The following is an 18,690-nucleotide window of genomic DNA, read 5'->3' as shown; positions in this document are numbered from 1 at the left end:
TTAATGTTGTAAAGCTTCTTTACAATTTCATTGGACTTGCATCAGACCTCAATATTAACTTAGGAAGAAATTACATCTACTCCCCATAAATATATCCAGAGAGGAATCCAAGTTTCGACAGTAGTGTTAGGCACAGTAAAATCTATTAACAAGAGTGCCTCTCAACCCTCAGTCGGTTGACATGAACAACCTCTTTTCACGGGCACAAGAACTGGTCAAATGATTCACAACACCAAGAGGAACGGCGCCTGGGGCACATGCCTCCGTCACCAGGAGGCATCAGAGGAGAAGAGCACGAGACTGCTGAGGCGCATGTGGAGGCACGGGACGTCTCCCGCGGACGGTGAGCCAAGTTCCATGTGACTCTCCTGGCTTTAGAAGGGTCCACTGAAGATCAAAGGTGAGAGGACCCATGGAAACAGAAAGGAACCCAGCCCCAAAGCCCCGCAGAGCCGGCTTGCACGACTAGAGTCCCTCAAGGTTGGAGAGAATATGTTCCACAGGGGCTTGGGGACACTCTACAGCAGTTTCCGTCCCCAAATAAAAGACTGAAACCAATTCCAAGGTGCAGGAGGGAAGAAAAGGATGGAGGGGACGAAGACACAAATCTGGCCACTATTCATTGTTACTATATTCTCTAGTTGAGCACATCACTGCCAGACAAGAAATCCCGGTGCCTACCCCTTGGAACGTAGAGTTAGGAAAAGTCCAAAGCCAGCAGGACGTGGACCGGTAGGCTCAGTGACACCTTCACGCTATGTCCTGTGCGGATGTGATGGCTTTCACGGCTCGGTCTGGTGAGAAGAGGCGGCTTTCGCTCTTCCCTGGACACCGCTCCTTGTCCATCACGCTAAGAGTCTTCCAGCTGGAAAGGGATCTGATTACTTTTGTCTGACTAACCTCTTCCTTGAGCAGTGAATGGGGGCTTTCAATAGTGCTATTCACATCCCTTCAGTAAAACTCCTGCATGTTATTTCCACGGGAAGCAGTTGTCCACAAACTCAACCTGGTAACAGCTGACCGGGGAGAAGGGGGTGGGGGTGGATACAGGCAGTGGGCCACCGTGCGGCGACAGTAAGTGAATTCCAGACCCCTCCTCTGGGCTGTGGGCACTGCCGGAGGCCTCTGCTGGGAGGAGGTGGGAGGAGGAACAAGTGAAAGACAAAGGCAGCTGGGAGCAGGAAAATTCTCTGGGACAGGACCTGCCAGCGGCAGGAAGTCACGGAAGGATCCACAATATGAAGTGGCTACAGAAAAGGGGAATGAACCCTGGCCGATATGGCTCAGTGGTTAGAGTGTCAGCTGGTGGACCAAAGAGCCTTGGGTTCAATTCCGGTCAAGGGCACGTACCTTGGTTGTCGTTGGGTCCCTGGCCCCGGTCAGGGTTGTGAGGGAGGCTACCAACTGATGTGTCTCTCTCGCACATCAATGTTTCTCTCTCTCTCCCGTCCACTCTGTCTGATGATAAATGGAAAAATACCCTCTATCCTCAGGTGAGAAAAGTGGAATGAAAGGGAGGAAAGGGGGTGAGGAGCACAGGACACAGATCACAGACGCTCTCTGGAGAACTCCCTCCCTTCATGATTTTCAAAGGAGGGCCATGGTAAGAGCTACTGCTAGGGTGTCGTGGGGGAAGGTCCCAGCTGAAGGGAAGTTATCCATGCCAGAAAAAGTGGCCGCTCCTCACTCCTGTTCCCCTCTTCCTGTCCAGCTCCTTCTATCAAGTTAGAAGCACAGGCAGTCTTTCTACCAAGGAATCCCTGCGAATCCACTGACTGGCTCCTGAGAGGGCTACCGACCATCCCAACGGGAGATCTGGGACCAGCGTAAAGGGAATGGTTCTGCGCAATTGTATGGGGGGAGCGAAAGGGAAAAGGGACCATCTGTAGAGCTTGCCCCTCAGTGGGCTCACGGCCAACCACCTAGAAACTGAATGTCCTCTGCCTTCCGTGAGCCAGGTATGACGCGGCTTTCGCAATAAATTTATATAGAAAGAGGACCACAAAATAAAATAAAAAGATAATTCTGAATCAGGGGGAAAAGAGTTACTGACGCTCAGTGTATTTACTGTAGTTTCTGGAAGAGGGGCACACAGAATCCTAGACTCTGGTGATGTCTAAGGAGAGCCGTCAGAGTGAAGGCAGGCACACCACAGCCTTGTCTGCAAAAGCCTCTCTCCTGAGGGGTGGGCAGAGCTCCCTCCCAAATATTTTGAAGTAGGCACGGGGCAAATGAATTCTCTTCACTAGGGTTTAAGGATACATGTTATAAAATCTTGGTGAGCAGATTGGTTATATTACAAAAGAAGCAAGTCTTATCAAACTAAGATCAGTGTATCACGAAAACAAAGGGAAACCATTTACCACAATTTTTTTTTATTTTTTTTTAAGAACCACCCCTCTGGATCATGATTTAGAAAAATTTATAAAGATGTCAAGAATTCAAACTGGACAGAAAGCTTTGGAAGTTTTTCCTTCCTACATAGATATTTTTTATCGCAAAAAAATTGCCTTGATGTTTGCTGGAGCCTTTGAGAGACCATATATCATGTTACAAACTATTCCCTGGACAGTGCACTGACCATATGCTGCTCAAGGGCTGCTGAAAAAGAACCTATTACCTACGCAAGGGCACGCAGGACCCCGAGCACCTGGCCACGCTGGCCCGGAACATGTGATGTAGACAGGAGCGGCACTTCTTACACGGTCGTTTTTGTCTTACTGAACCCACTTTATTATGAACCCCCCAAATTATGTTCAAGTAAAATTTTAAATCGCATTAAGCACACAAGCCCGATCACCTCTTCGGCACCTTTTGCGGAAGAGAAGCTGCTGCACCCGTAGCAGCACTAACCTGTACACAAGTTGTGGCTTCAGAGTGAGCATCACTCTGGGCTCCTTTAGGAAAGCAAACAAAACAGGTTGAATAAACAAATCTGAACTAAGTCTCTTCCAACTAGACTGAATTCACCACTCCTCTGGTAAAAACAAACAAACAAACAAACAAACAAAAAAAACAAAAAAAGGTTTTGTCATAAAACAATGATATTACAAAGGCGATTACTACCAAGGAAAACAAATCCTCTAACACAGACTGACGCCAAGACACAGGGAGCTTCTGCTCTTCCGCTCTGAGAATCCCAGCAAACTCAGCAGCGCCAGCAGCAAAATCCTGGTCCAGGGGCCAGTCCCCCAGTGTTTGCAACAAAGGCAGCAACACGCCCCTACTTCTCTCTGCCCGTTTGTTCCTGTTCCCTCAGAGTCCTGTGTTTAGCCACCATGGAGGCAGCCTTGGTGCACCTCCCCCACACCCCAAATAAAATAAAAAGTAAAGACATTCGCAAAGTCTTGCTCTGGAAGCGTCTCCACCCCCGACTCGGGAGGCCAACACCGTCCTCACAATCCTACACTCCCCTAGACCACTCCCAGTTTCCTTGCTACAAGGAGAACTGACCGACTGGCCCAGGAATTTTTGGTTCATTGTTCATTCCCATCTCTGAATAGCACAAGCAGTTTGTGAATCACCCCCCCAAAAAAAAACAGAGGTAAAGCATCTTAAACAGGGACTGACCTGGGGGTGACTGGCGCTGAGTCTGAGCTGTGATCTTCCCGGACCCCAAGCTCGTTTCCAGAGGTCCCCCAGGCGCCAACCGAGGCTGGTCTGCTCCGAGGAAGGCGGGGCTGGCTCCTGTGGCCTCCGTGACCCTCGCGGAGGATGATGGCTCCAAGGTGTCGACAGAGGTGGACCCAGAGACGGTACCACTCTTTCGCCCAGGAGAGTCATCAAGAGCGGCTTCCCTCCTGCCAGGCAGCTGGAGGATCCTGCGATGCTGCTGCGGGCTGGGGAGCCTTGGAGGTAGAGGCGAGGAAGCAGGTGACAGCCGCCCGTGTGTGCCAGACGGAGAGGATGAATTATTAAATACCATGCCCAGAGCCGGGGGCCACGGCCTCTTCTCATCACCTCCGCCCTGTGCGGAGTCGGGGCCAGCGCTGCGGGGCAGATCCAGAAACAAGGTCTTGTGGCCACTCACAGACCGCCCAGCTCTCCTCCTGCTTCTGGTGTCTGGGAGGGTGTGGGGGGCCGTCCTCCTGAGGGGGAAGCCCAGCCTCTTCCCCTCAGTGGCTTCAACTAACTTCTCGCTCTCTATCACCTTCAGGAGGACCTTGTTCACTGCCCCCTCGGTGCCGGCTGGAGGACATTCCCAGGCTGATGACTGCAGTGACCCGTCCCCTCGCTGCTCCTTGCCCCGCTGCTTGGAACCATGAGCCCCAGCCTTGGCTGCTGGGAGGGTGAGCAGGACTGCGCTGGGTATGGACTCAGCTTGGGCCGCTGGGCCAACAGCAATTCTTCCTTCGCCCTCAGGACGTGTTTTAACCGCTCTCTGCACCTGAGCGGTCAGATCCTGGGCTTTGGCCACCACTTTGGAAACAGGTTTCTTCCTGTGAGTCCACTCAGCAGACTTCTCCCTCTGGCCCCTCTCTGTGTATGGATGCTTCTCAGGATGCTCGTGATTTATAGAGGAACCTGTTTGCTGCGACGCCCGGCTGCCAGGTGCCCTCCGGAGCCCCCCTACACCACCACCCCCTTGCTCTGAGGAGTTGCACTCAGGGGGCAGCCCCCCTCTTCCAAGCTCAGTGTCCTCTGAAGCCAGCCCAAAGCTCCCAAAGTCAGGGTCAGGGTCCGGCGTCCTGGAGATCTCTGGGGGGCAGCTCTCTGTCCTGTGCAGGGAAGAGGTACGTGGCCTACTCGGGAGCAAGTTGCCTTTCTCCTCTAGAAGATCAAGGTGAGGCCTTGCTCGAGAAAGAGGAAGGGAATTGCTAGAACAGATGTAGTCCCTCCCCGTTGGAGGAGCCAGTTCCTGGCCCCCATGACCTTTTCTTCTTGTCCTCTTCTGCGGGAGCACCTCCATGCTCTCTCTCCTTCCACCAAACCTCCGGGGCTTTTTGTTCCCATGGGTGCTCCTCTTATTGAGAGAGCCCACGAGGGGCTCCCCCTGCCAGTCGCCAGCGCTCTGGAAACAGTCGTCCTCGGGGGCCAGGCTCACGGACAGCTCCGGCAGCTTCCCATCCTGGTTCCCCATCGTGATCCCCAGGATGTGGTCCGAGCTCAGAAGATTGGCCAGCAGCCTCTCCCTCTCGGCTGTGAGTTTATACAGCTCGGTTAGAATGTCTTTCGTGGGAGTTTCCTTGAAAAATATGTCGCCTGGGTGTTCGTCCGGCTGTAGGCTGAGGCTGATGATGTCTGACCCCTCCCTGACTTGGTAGCAGTTCTGAAACCCTTTATTGGATCTGTCTAGAGTTACGGTGCCCTTGTATGAAAATCCTCTGACGTCCCCCCGTGGAAGATAGAAGCTGATGTAGCAGAGTTCGGTAATGGGCTTACGCAACTGGAGGGTGCAGTGAGTGCCTTCCATTATGCCTGCCTAATTATTCATGCCTCAGAGATGCTGGTCTGTGGTCAGGCGTCCCAGGCTCCGGAGCTGGGGCATGTGACGGTGGCTACGCGGAGAAAGCAGCTGACAGTCATCTCCAGCAGGGAGGCTGCCTGAGGAACAGGAGAAGAAAGTAGCCTGTCTAACAGAGAGGATAAATCACACACCAACATAAATCCCAGCATCACCATGACGAGCCCTCCTCTCTGGCTGACTGCCGCCCACTCCAGGCATCAGCCAGCAGGCGGGCTGCAACCCCCTGCCCTCTCCCGCCCTCCACCAGCAGAGCTTCTCTATGGCTGAGAGAGAGGAGAATGCTCTCATTTTAGCCCCAAGAAAAAAGTTCCTTCTCCCCACATGGGAACTCACTGTATACCGAAGGCCTCTCAACTTCACTAGACTTCAGTTTATGTTCTTCTAGAAAACAGAACTAATGTACCTCCCAGAAATCCTGAGGCAGGGGGACTCTGAGACCCTTAGAGAATATAGGCATTTTAATAACTTGTGTTTGGAATATCACTTTGCAAAAATAAGTGAAGCCTTTTTGACTTATGTCCAAAAAGCACCTTCTGAGATTTGATGTTATTTAACTTACAGTAGAGTGGGGGAAAGGTAGTCAGTCACAAATTTGGAGCTTCTTCTGCACACAACTCATATATTTTTCCAAAAGAGCTAAAAGTGAAAATTTTAAAGTTTAACATTTAAGTAAGTAGTTCAGAAGTCTTTTTTTCATTCTTCTTGCCTATTTTGCAAAAAATCTGTAAGCCACTGCGGGCCCTGTGTGGATTTTCAAATGTCTTTACCATCGAAGTGGCTAAAATATTCCGTAAGTAGTAAAGGTGGCTGCTCCCACCTGTAATTGGAGGCATCCCGGGAATATGTCTGTGGTTAACATCCTTATACACAACCATGGAGCTTAAAATTCTACATCGCAACGCTTCACTTCTTTGATTAAAGCATTGCCCAATTTTCAAGACTTTCATGCTTAAAAGAAATTCTCCTAGGAAGGAAAACACATGAGTCATTTATTAACCATTGATACCTTCAGCGAATGATTTTTCTCAGCTCCTTTCTAACTGGTTCTAAAGAGTAAAGAGCTACATAAAAGTTCATTTATTTTTTATTTTTTTATTTTTATTTTTTATTTTTTGGGTATGTGCCCCTGGCAGGAACCAAACCTCGACTTTCTGGTCCATGGGCTGATGCTCCAACTGCTGAGCCAAACTGACCAGGGTCATAAAAGTACATTTTAAGTGGAGGAAGAGAAAACAGAGGAATAGTTTTATAGTAGAAACTCCTCTAAGAAGACAGAAAAAGAAGAATGATAAAATAAGAGTTTAAAAAAAAAAAAAATGCAGACATCTGGTCTACCCAAAAGTACCAGGTGAGCTCAGGCTAACACAAAAAGAAGTGGACTAATATTTCCAAAGTACTGAAAGAAAAGACTTGTTAACCCAGAATTTTATATCCAGTAAACGTATTCTTCAAGAATAAAGGTGAAATAAAGACATTTTTTCCCTGCCCTGGCCGGTTTTGCTCAGTGGTTAGAGCGTTGGCCTGCAGTCCAGAGAGACCTGGGTTTGGTTCCCGCTAAGGGCACGTACCTTGGTTGCAGTTTGTCTCTGGCCCTGGTTGGGTCGTGCAGGTGGCAGCCACTCGATGTGTCCCTTTCACGTCGATGTTTCTCTCTCTCCCTCCTTTCCACTCTCTCTAAAAATCAATGGAAAAAAGGAAGTGAGAAAAGGGAGCTATATGGTGGTCAAGTATAATAGTACTTGAATTCTAACTGCTTTGTGAAGAGTTAGGCATGTATATTGTAATCCCTAGAGCAACCAACTAAAAACAAATACAAAGAGATATAACCAATAATACAATTGATAGTGTCAAATGAAATAAAACTAAAAAGAAAATAAGAAAAGGTAAATTGAGAAAAGAAATAGCAAAAATGAGGCAACAAGCATAAACAAATAATAAAATGGTAAACTTTAAATGTACCAATAATTATGTAAATGGTCTAAACACAAAGATTGTCAGAATGCATACAATATGGAGTTTAGGTCAATGACTTGGATGAAGTTACTCAAGGAGAGTATACAGATCAAGAAAAGCAAAATTTTCAGAATAGAGTCCCAGGAACACAGATATTTAAGGGATAAATGGAGGGAAAAGAGACTTTAAGTGAGGCTGAGAAAGAAATAGGTAGTAAAGAAATTCTCTGTATCTTGCAGCTAAAGAAATTAAAGTCCAATGATCTAACTTCTTAGTATGCTGTTTTATAAGTCTGCAAACCCTAAGTACCTCTGGAACATTTTAATCACTGGAACCAAACTGAGATGAGAACCCATTTCTCAGGAACTAGTGTTAGATTAAACCATAAGGCTTCCATAATACAAGCATGCCTTTCTTCCTCACTTCTCTGACAGTAGCAGGTGTCACATCCCCAGTTATATCCTTAAATCTTTAGCTTCAGCTTCATCCATGACCCCTTCTTAAAGACTGTGTACTTTTCTACTATTACTACATTTTCATTTGTAGAAGAATAGTATAAAAATAGTGATAGTCACAACCATGGTATTGTATCATGATGAAGACCAATTCAACTAGGGATCAAACTATAGGGTATAGAAGATAAAAGAAGTGTTTTGAATTGTAGAACTTAACATTGGCCATGTGGTTTGTGGCAGCACACAGCAAAAATAAGTCGCTATCAAATGTAAAAAAAAAAAAAAAATTTCCCATTCCTGGAATTATTTTAAAAAAAAATGAAATGTTGCAGAGTGCCCAGCTGGAGAGGCTGAGTTGGTTGAGCATCATCCTATACACCGAAAGGTTGCTGGTTTGATTCCTGGTCGGGGCATATACCTGGGTTGCAGCACGTATGGAAGGCAACCGTTTGATGTTTCTCTCTCACATCAATGTTTCCTCTCTCTCTCTCTCTCTCTCTCTCTCTCTCTCTCTCTCTCACTGTTCCTCTCTGTAAGCATCTTCTTGGGCGAGAATTTAAAAAAAAAAAATGTTGCAGAGTTGTACTTTGCTTCCAAAATAAAATATTCTTCTAAAAGTTTCTGATGGATCCAAATCCAGGTGTAAATGGGCTTCTTCATGCCATGTGTTCATAATTTCTGAGTTTCCCATGATCATATAAGCAAGTAGAGAAGATACTCCTAGTACCTCTTTCTCTGGGCCTTATCATTTAACATGAATTCCAAGCAGAAGACATGATTAGCCACGAAAGGTCGGGGTTGACCATTGGAGTAAATTGTTTTACTTATAAGGAGTCGTCACTTGAAAAGAACTAGTTTCTCCTCTGAATGCACAACAGCACGGGTATTGAAACATCAGTGGTACAAAGACAGTCCAACTAGCCTGAATTTGACAACAGCAGGGCATCTGAGAGGAATCTTACTAAAAAATCTTTCATGTTTTCTGGTCCTGGGAGGAGTTTTAGAATGAGCTTTCTTACAATCTTGGACATCCAAAATCCAAATGACTCAAGACAGATTACTGCAAAAACACAAATGTTTTCACTTACTTTCCCATTCTCTTCCATAGTTTGAAATGATTTTTACCAAAATTGTTGTGACACCCTCCACTATCATCAATGAGTGTTTACAGAGCTGCCTCCATCCGGAGCATAGGACAGCTGTCGTGGGTCCTCCCAAATCTCTCTCTCAACCAAACCAAAGATGGTCAGGGTTCAGCCTGGCAACCCTGCCAGAGCCGGTGTCTGGATAAATGTACCTCAGGTACTTTTCTTGTTTCAAATTTCACATCCTTTGTGAGATGAGAAATTTTATCTTTAAGTTTCCAAACCACTAACTCAAAATATTTTTTGGTGACACCGACTCAATGACCAAAGACTACAAAACCACCTCCTCTTTGAAGAAGAAAAATGTACGCCCTGAGCCAGAGAACTCGAACCTCAACACGTCAGTGTGCGCCAGGCCAAGACCAGGCTGCAGAGCAAGGCGCACACTGTGACTGTCCGCTAGCAAGTCCGAGTGCCGTGCGGAGTCATCACACACGTTTTCCAGTTGAGAAACCGGAGGAAACGGAACTGTGAGTCTGAGGAGGAAATCGAGAAAAATAACACGGAGAGCGACAGGCAGTGGGTTAAATGCAGTTTCAGGCCGAGTTCGCGGGGCTATTTCAAGCAGCACTGACGGCCTCACTGTGCCTGGCTTCAAAGGCAGCAGCTCTGCAGGCTCCACGCGCTGAATTAGGCATCTTAATTTGGTCTACAAAGTGACCTCCTTTTGTTGTACTCAATGTTAGAGCACTTGGTTCCCTGGGAAATCGTCGTGTCTTCCATTTCCTCTGACAAAGTCCAGGCTGACATTCTCTCTGAGACAATGCTGCCAACAGCGACTTCTTCCCTGACTCTTTCTGTGGTCAGCGAGTACGTGATTTCACTCTACCCGAAATGGAAATATCTACTGTATCACATTGTAATGGGACATTATCGCCTCTTAGTTGATGCTGTTCAGTGCTCATAGCATATTTCACCAATCCCTAAAATAAGATCCAAGAATTAGCTGCAGTCATCTGTCTGCTGACTGTAGATGTTCTCATTGATTTTGGCCCTAAATGACAATTGGGGCAAAGTTTTACTTGTTTAGCCATTGGCACAGTCCTGCCCCATGATTCTACCTGCGCCCAATACGCCTAAGATAGATTGCTATAACTTCCATTATTAAACTGTAAATTGTCCGTTGTCCATTCAGATTCAGGCCCTACCCTTCTGCACACAACTCTAAGCATCAAGAGACTGACATTTATAGATGCGATCAAAAAGCTCCCTTGTACTCTGGCTTCTCCTGGGTTTAGCCATTGGTGAATAATATGGCAGCATATGGAGGGCAGAATGAAGAAGGGTCTGAATACTTATTTCCTGGCTCCCTCTCTCCGAGGCCATGGTTTTTCAGTAGGTATGTATACCACAGCTCCTCTTGGGTAACCTGTCCCCATCTACAGCTATTTTCTCTGGGTACCAGTTACTGTTCCCTCCCATTGCTCATTCAGACCTAGGTAGCTTGGAAGTATGCCTCTCATGGTTGATTTAGAAAACGTTAGTGCCTGCTTGTTTCCTTACCACTCACCCTAGAATAGAGCACAGGGCTACTGTTCTTCAAACAGAAGATATTAAAATAAAGGTAGATCTGCAATAACTTTCTAACTCTTTTCCCCCTGGAGAAATTCTTCTTCAAACAACCTACACACTGTAGGAGGATAGGATTAATAACTAAATTACTACAATACCAAGCAGAAAGAGACCCGCTTGATAAGACATCAAAGAACAGATCAAGAGAGGTCAAAGAAGGGAGAGACCACATCATGTGTGTAGAACCACAAAATCTTTCAGCAAGAAGAAAGCATTTAAAATAGCTCCCCACTAAAGGGTAAAATTCTGACAGGTAGCAATTAAGGAAAGGGAATTCCAAGAGGAGGAGCATTATACAAGACGACAACATCGGCTAACATGTACAAAGGAGAAACTTACTTTGTTTTTTAGATACATGTCAGGAGAGATAAGTCAAGAAAGATAGAGTGATAACACATTGTGGAAAGATTTGAATCCAGGTTGGTAGGGAGTGAACAGTAACTTCATGGACAAATGGGAAGCATTCGATGGGTTTTAACCAGGGAAGTAGTATGTTGAGCACCAAACTAAGGAAGATGAAGTTAGCAGTGATATCAGAACAGAATGGAGTAGAAAGAGACCAGAGAGTCAACAGTGAGGAGCTCAGAAGAACATCAAAGTCTCCAAAGAGGTTGAAAAAGAAACAATTAGAAAAAGAGATTACAGTCCAGCCGGTATGGCTCAGTGACTGAGCATTGGCCCATGCACTAAGAGGTCACTGGTTCGATTCCCGGTCAGAACACAGGCCCAGGTTGTGGGCCCGATCCCCAGTGGGGGGCATGCAGGTGGCGACCAATCGATATTCTCTCTCATTAATGTTTCTATCTCTCTCTCCCTCTCCCTTCCTCTCTCTCTAAATTCAATAAAGGAAAAAAAAAATGTCTTTTTAAAAAGAAAATAGATTACAGGCAGAATTTTAGATAGTCATTTTAGTAGAGGAATAAAACACCAGAATACATTGCAAAGGGCAAACAAAAAGCTGATGGCTAAGAGAAGAAAATAAGAGTAATGACCTGTGATAACAGGCATCAAGGCTTTGCCTTTGCTGTTACTTATTTTTTTTAAGACAAAGAAAACTTAAGCATGTTTTTACGTTGAGAAGGCAGAGGCAGTAAAGAGGGCTCTGGATGATACACTAGATGTGATAAATATGGGCTGACAGATGAAGGCAGGAGAGGAAGGAGTAGACATGGGCTCAGGACGTGTGGGAGGGTCGGTCTGGACAAGGAGGAGGGTTGTTTCACGCTCAAAGACTGGGGCTAAGGAAAGGAGAGAAGATGGTTATGAGGTGGAAAGCAGTGAAACAGAGTTTACATATTTATTATCTCAATGATTTTGTCATCTTCATAAAGGCTGTAATTCTATTATTTTCTTCGCATTCTTACAACGTCGCAACAAAGCACTAAGACAGTTTTAACTGTAGAAGCAACATTTCTATCTTTGAAACTCTGATTTGACTGTGAAACCACCAACACCCGAGCTAGATCTTATTATAAAACCCTGACAAATCTCTACAGAAATAAAACAGAAGCCAAAGCTTGTTTGACAGAATTATTTTTGGTTGTGAGGTTTGAACTTCCATTTGAGCCATACAGCCACTCTGTGAGGTAGACATGCTGTCGTGGTTACTGCACACACAAAGAGGCCAAAGGACACCAGAAAGGTCAGAGCAACTTGTCCCCGGTCACACAACTGGTGAGCAATGGAAGGGACGCGAATCCCAGTTTCCAGCCTCCCAGTTTGGTGCTCTTCGTACTACCCCACTACAGCTGAGAGTTACTAAAAAAAAAAACAAGCCCTGGCCAGTCTGGCTCAGCGGTTAGAGTGTAGGCCCATAGGCCAAAGAGCCACAGGTTCAGTTCTGGTCAGGGGCACATACCTCGGTTCTGGTGCGTCCCTGGCCCTGGTTGGGGTTGTGCAGTAGGCAACCAGTCGATGTATCCCTCTCTCTCTCCCCCTTTCTCCCTCCCTCCCACTCTATCTGAAGATGAATAGAAAAATATCCTCGGGTGAGGATTAAAACAAAAACAAAAAATAACAAAAAGAAAGACTAAAGAAACAAATGCCATAAAGAAAAATATGTTGTTAGATACAACTTGAATGCAATGTAGTACTACATAGAGTGAAGATATCGGGCTCAAAGCCCACTCCTCCGTAAATGGTCCTCATTTTTTTCTTAAATTTATTTTTGTTACAGATGTTTCTCCTTTTTTCACCATTGACACCCTCCTCCCACCCCCCCCCCCAGCATTGTCTATGTTTATTGGTTATGCTTATATGTATAAGTTCTTTGGTTTATCTCGTCCTGCCCCTCCCCCTCTAGCCCCCTTCCTGTGAGGTTTGTCAGTCTAACCCTACTTCTGTGTCTCTGGGTCTATTTTGTTCATCAGCTTATTTTGTTCATTATATTCCATAAGTAAGTGAGATCATGTGATACTTGTCTCTCTCTGATTGGCTTATTTCACTTAGCATAATACTCTCCAGGTACCTCCATGTCATCTCAAAGGATAAGAGAACTTTCTTTCTTATAGCTGCATAGTTTTCTATTGTGTATATATGTACCACTGCTTTTTTATCCACTCATCTACTGATGGATACTTGGGCTGTTTCCAGATCTTGGCCATTGTAAATAGTGCTGCAATGAGCATAAGGGTGCATATATTCTTTGGTGTTTCAGAAGGTTCCTCATTTAATATGACTTTTAGGAGAGTTCCAGGTCTGAGCAAATCTTCAGAGGGACTATATACACACTGGTCTTGTAAGGTGTGTTTGCTTCCTTTTGCTTTGTTGTGGGAGATGTATTGGTATCAGGGCTTCACAAACTCTTACATTTGCCATGGGAATCAAAGAACACTTTAATTCATCTCAATCTAGTGTCATTTCATAAAATCTGCTATACGAGTTAGTTAGTTTGAGATGCGTTTGGCACAATACCAGGAACTCTACATGGAGTTGTGGTTACAGAAGGCCCTCCCAAGGGACAAGGTGACCCGCACTGCATTCTACTTCAGCATCCTTGTCCGTCTCAGCAAAGACAGCTGCGGTCACCTGTGCGGTCCCACAGGTCCATTTTCCTTAGTTGACCAGTGAAGAGGTAGGAAGATAATCTGGAGATAAGCAGTGAAAATCCATAAACATTAAAGATAGAGATGTGGTAATAAAATAGGTAGATTCATACTTGGTCGAGAAGAATGGAAAGGAAGGAATGGAGGAGGAGGAGGAGGGGAGAGAGAAGATATTCATAAAAATGCCATGGGTTCTTAACCAGGGCGAGGCCCTAGCTAAGTGTTTCCTATGCGCCATTTATTTCATCCTCCCAGTCCCATGAGATGAGTACCAGTTATTCTTGCATTTTACCCATGAGAACCGTGTATGCTTAGAGAGGTTAATTAACTTGCCCAAACTCACTAAAGTATTAAGCCACAAAATTGGAACTTGAATCCAAGCCTGAGTGTCTTAAAAGCTTGCGTGTCGTAGTTAAAAAATACTGCGTTTCTTAAAACCTCAGGGAAAGAGCCCTGCCGGTGTGGCTCAGTTGGTTGGGCATTGTCTCATGTACTGAAAGGTTCAATTCCCAGTCAGGGCTCATGTCCCTGTTGTGAGCTCAATCCCTGGAGGGGGCGTGCAGGAAGCAGCTAATCAATGCATTACTCTCACATCGGTGTTTTTCTCTCCCCCTCTCCCTCCCTCTCCTTCTGAAAATCAATTAAAAAATCTTTAAAAACAAAAAGAGAACTTCAGGGAAAGGTAATGAATCTGTTACGGGAGACCCACAAGAGATCTCTGATACCTCTACATAAAGATTATTTCTCTTCTCTTTGGAAAATAACATTTAACAGATTATGGTGATTAAGCAAGTAACACCATGATCTGCTATACCCCTCAGCCATAATATAAATTATGGCTACAACAACAAAAGAGAGCATGCAATGTTTGCAACATTCCTGCTCAAACTGAATTTAAGATAATTAAAGTCTCAACCACATAGAGTAATTATCTTATTCCTAATTCCAACAGTTCTAAGACGGACACCTTCTATGTCACAGCATCCCAGGTCAGACCCAAAGGTTTGACTTACAGGAGTCACGACCATTGTGGGCTTGACACACATCTTCTGTTTAATACACTGAGCTTCTCTGAGAAGTCCCACATTGGATCGCTACTCAGAAATTCCAACACTTTCCACAAAAAGATCGTGTCCACTGTTCTATATCTGTAAATGTTACACAGAAGGTGTCTAACAGTTCTTTTATACCATTTACATATAATTTTAGCAGCATTTCCAGATGACTCCACAAGTTTGTTCTCAACAATCTGTTCATTGATCTCAATTGAAAGGCAAAAATATAAAAAGTGTATTACTATATCAGAAGTCAAAAATTGCAGCTGTCCAAATGGCAGGCTTGGAAAGAATAAAGGTGAAGATAAGGATACATTTATGAAACTGATGAAGTAGCCAGTGTTTTGAGGTATAGATGGTGCCCTAGATACTTTGTTATAGCAACCTCACACTGCTTCGAGAAATTTCCCATGTTCCTGGGATTCAAAACACATTCAAAGAAAAAAATCCTTTGAAAAACACAAAATGATTTAATAGGAACATTTCTGATTTTGAGATTGCTAAGACCCCTAGACAGATTGAAGATATAACTATATGCACAAAAAAAAAAAAAAAAAAAAAGTTTTTTAATTGAATTTTGAGACAAATGGCTGTTGTTCTGATTCCTAACTGACAGAGTGGTGGGACTCTCCCCCTTACCAGCACACAGGGCCACCCCTGGGAACTAAAAGACTCTGAGCCCATATCTGATATCAGGAAGATTTTACACAGTCTGAAGCAAATTTCAAAGACAGTTTGAAATAAAAGCAAATATGCCTGCAATGGTAGTCAGAGTGCAGAATGAGAAGGAAACTAAGGCCTGGGGCTCCATAACTTTTTGTAGAAGGCACACATTTCTGTCTTATACATGGTAAAGTAAACCATAACTCAGATGAGGCCACTCGGGAGTATACTGTTAAGTAATTTTTTTTTTATCATCAGATTAAATAACAATGTTCTCTAAAGTAGACATGTACTTGTATGATGAATCAATTTTCCCGTTGAAGGGATTCTATACGAATTAAGAGATCAGGATTTGCCAAGAAAATCCTTCTTAAAGGGCCTGCCGCCATCTGGAGAAACATCCATTTGGCTGCACTGTGGGCCTGTTTGAGCTAAAAAAAAAATGTACAGCATTCAAGTCATTCTTTTAAAACAGAATGCTCTGGGGTAATACATATTTCATTCTATCATATAATTTATATCCATTGATGAAAATGTAATTCCATTAATGGTTCTTTAAGTTTAATTATTAATGGAGGAAAAACGGACTATGCGGTTTTCTTAAATTTGATGTCAGGAGACAGGACACAATGATTGCTCATTCATTTTCTTGTCTCAGTTGCCTTCCCAGAGCTAAAATGTCACCATAACTAGTCAGTTCTTCTTCAATTCTAAGGTGTTTCAGTAAAATCTATACAATGAACACATTCACATATGCAATTAGAAACTGTTAATATCACTAACTGCCATCATAATGTCTGGCCATGTGTAGTATATAAAACACAGTGATTTAAATGGGAGACGTGTATTTTATACCTAAGGTGCTCACAGATTTCACACTGTTAATGAAAAGTTGGCACCATTGCTAAGGCACAAGGAGATGGAACATGTAGATTTATGACTATATGATCAACCCACCTACTAACTCGAGGTTCCATGATGAACTTGACCCAAAGGCCATTGGCACACTGAGTAACCTGAAAGACGGAGGGCAAGATGAGCACAGCACGATACGTGCTGCAGGAGTATTATGGGGATCTGTGTGCAGTGATGAACAACGGAGTCACCTCATCCACAAGGGATGGGACAGAAAAGGGCAGAAGGAGACGGAGACTGTCCGGGTCTTGTGGTTTGACACTGAGTTAGAAATTCCACATGTGTTATCTCATTTCACTCTAACAATTGCCTTCTGCTTTGTAAGGTTGTCATTTTCATTTTATATATCATAATACATTAGATTCACAAGAATAAATTAAATTCGCAGAGTTAGGCTTCGACACAAGGCCAGTCTAACCCCAAAGTTCAGAGTCCTCCCAGTATAGCACATTCGAGTAGGTGGGGCTTGAAGACTGTCTCTCAATACTCTAGCTTATTAGAAAGGATTTTTTAAAAAAGAGAAATCAAATTCTTTCAGTCAGGCTAAAGAAAATGTAAAGGCTGGAGAAAATGTAAAGGATGGAGAATTAAAGAATGTGACATTGAAGAGGAAGAGAGTAGTGTGGGTATGGGGAGCCATATCAATGAAATACTGTAGTACGTGCAAGGATGTTCTTCCCAGAGGTCTTCTGATAAAAGAACAATGGCATACATCCCACAGGAAAATGGCAGAGCAGCTGAACACCAACCATCTAAAGCGGGCGTGGAACAGAGTGATCTACCAGCGCCTGGGCTGTGACATCCAAGCCACCTCTTTAGGAAACTGATGGATGACAAATCCATGAGCTTATTATATGAGCAAATACACAGGGAGAAGTTTTTGTATTGGAGAGACAGGAATAAGGAAGGAGACATATTTATAAGAGTCTAGAGAGAAAGAAGGGGCCAATTGTGGGGAAGGGACAGGAGGACAGAGAAAGATGAGGATGATAGCGAGAGAGGGTTAGTAGGTTAACCAAACAGAAGAAAGAAGGCTGGGAATCTCTTTGTGTTCATGAAAGACTTTGTAAGACTATGAAACCAATCAGTGCTGCTTCAGGCCCACATAAGCAAGCATGGCCAGGGTTGGAGAAGAGGCCATTCTTCCCTATGCACCATCTCCTTTAGTGCCCTAAAAACCCAGAAGCCATTACAGAAGCCTGCTGTGTTCACAGTGTGTTCCATTTATTTATTTTTTTATTGTTGAAAGTATTACAGATGTCCCCCTTTTTTCCCCATCGAACCCCTCCTCCCCGCTCCCACCCCTCTCCTGCCTTCCCCAGCCTAGTGTCCATGTTGATTGGTTGTGCATATATGCATATCAGTTCTTTGGTTTATCTCTTCCCACCCCTCCCATCGCTCCCACCCCTCGTCCCTCTGGGGTTTGTCGTTCTGTTCCCTACTTCCATGATTCTGGATCTCTTTGGGTTGACAGCTTGTTTTGTTCATTATGTTCCACAAATAAGTGAGATCATGTGGTACTTGTCTTTCTCTGACTGGATTATTTCCCTTAGCATAATACTCTCCAGGTCCCTCCATGTTCTCTCAAAGGGTAAGAGATCTCTCTTCCATACAGCTGCATAGTACTCCATTGTGTGAATGTACCACAGCTTTTTTTATCCACTTATCTACGGATGGGCACTTGGGCTGTTTCCAGATCTTAGCGATTGTACACAGCACTGCTATGAACATAGGGGTGCATACATTCTTCCTAAGTGGTGTTTCAGGCTTCTTTGGGTATATTCCAAGAAGTGGGATCACTGGGTCAAATGGCAGCTCCATTTTTAATCAGCAGTGTGTTTTAAGGCTGAGCACCAGCAACAGAGCCCAGGGCAAGGTGCAGTGAGGACAAGGCTGGGGGACAGTGTGACACGAGACTGCTGACACGAGAGGGTTCAGGAAATATTGGGGAGCTTTAAAGAAGTGCATGAAGTCCCATGTAAACAGGAAGGAAGGAAGACTCACCATAATATGGTATTACTATTAATGTGGCCTCATGGGAATCCATAAAACAGCGATTGCTGGGTTACTAATTTTATACATGGCGAAGAAGCAAGGGGTACAAAAGAAAAAGGTATAAGAAGAAACTGAATGACAATTATGGCTCCCTTCCCAAAGAAGGAAAAATCAAAGTTACCCAAATGGAATGGGTTTCTTTGGGAGGCTTGCTATCACTGGACATTTTCAAGAGCATGTTTATAGAGATTCTGAGGAAATGAAATCATTATCCATCCAGTTCTACTGACCTGTAAGTCCTCCTTAACACCTCTCACCTCTCAGGTGTTAATCCTTTACCAAGTCCTGCTGATTTTCCCTCCATGAACAGCTCGGTGCTTGGATGAACTGGCCCTCAGAACCATTTCCATCCTGAGCTGGTACAAT

At 44.5% G+C, this 18,690-nt stretch overlaps 1 protein-coding gene across 2 annotated transcripts in view; it reads right to left on the bottom strand.

Moving 5' to 3' along the window:
* The window catches only part of FMN1 (formin 1), a 370,459-nt gene extending 364,925 nt beyond the window's left edge, over positions 1-5,534 (bottom strand). For both annotated transcript variants that reach the window (XM_036268755.1, XM_036268764.1), the window contains exon 1: positions 3,571-5,534. In XM_036268755.1, the coding sequence (XP_036124648.1) occupies positions 3,571-5,413 (1,843 nt within the window). In that variant the 5' untranslated portion in view covers positions 5,414-5,534. The remainder of the gene's footprint in view (positions 1-3,570) is intronic.
* Positions 5,535-18,690: the final 13,156 nt, after the last annotated feature.

This window comes from Molossus molossus, unplaced genomic scaffold (assembly GCF_014108415.1).
Source record: "Molossus molossus isolate mMolMol1 unplaced genomic scaffold, mMolMol1.p scaffold_m16_p_1, whole genome shotgun sequence".
NCBI lineage: Eukaryota > Metazoa > Chordata > Mammalia > Chiroptera > Molossidae > Molossus > Molossus molossus.
The sequence above is the reverse complement of the archived record's forward strand: the minus strand, read 5'-3'. Positions and strand labels throughout refer to the sequence as shown.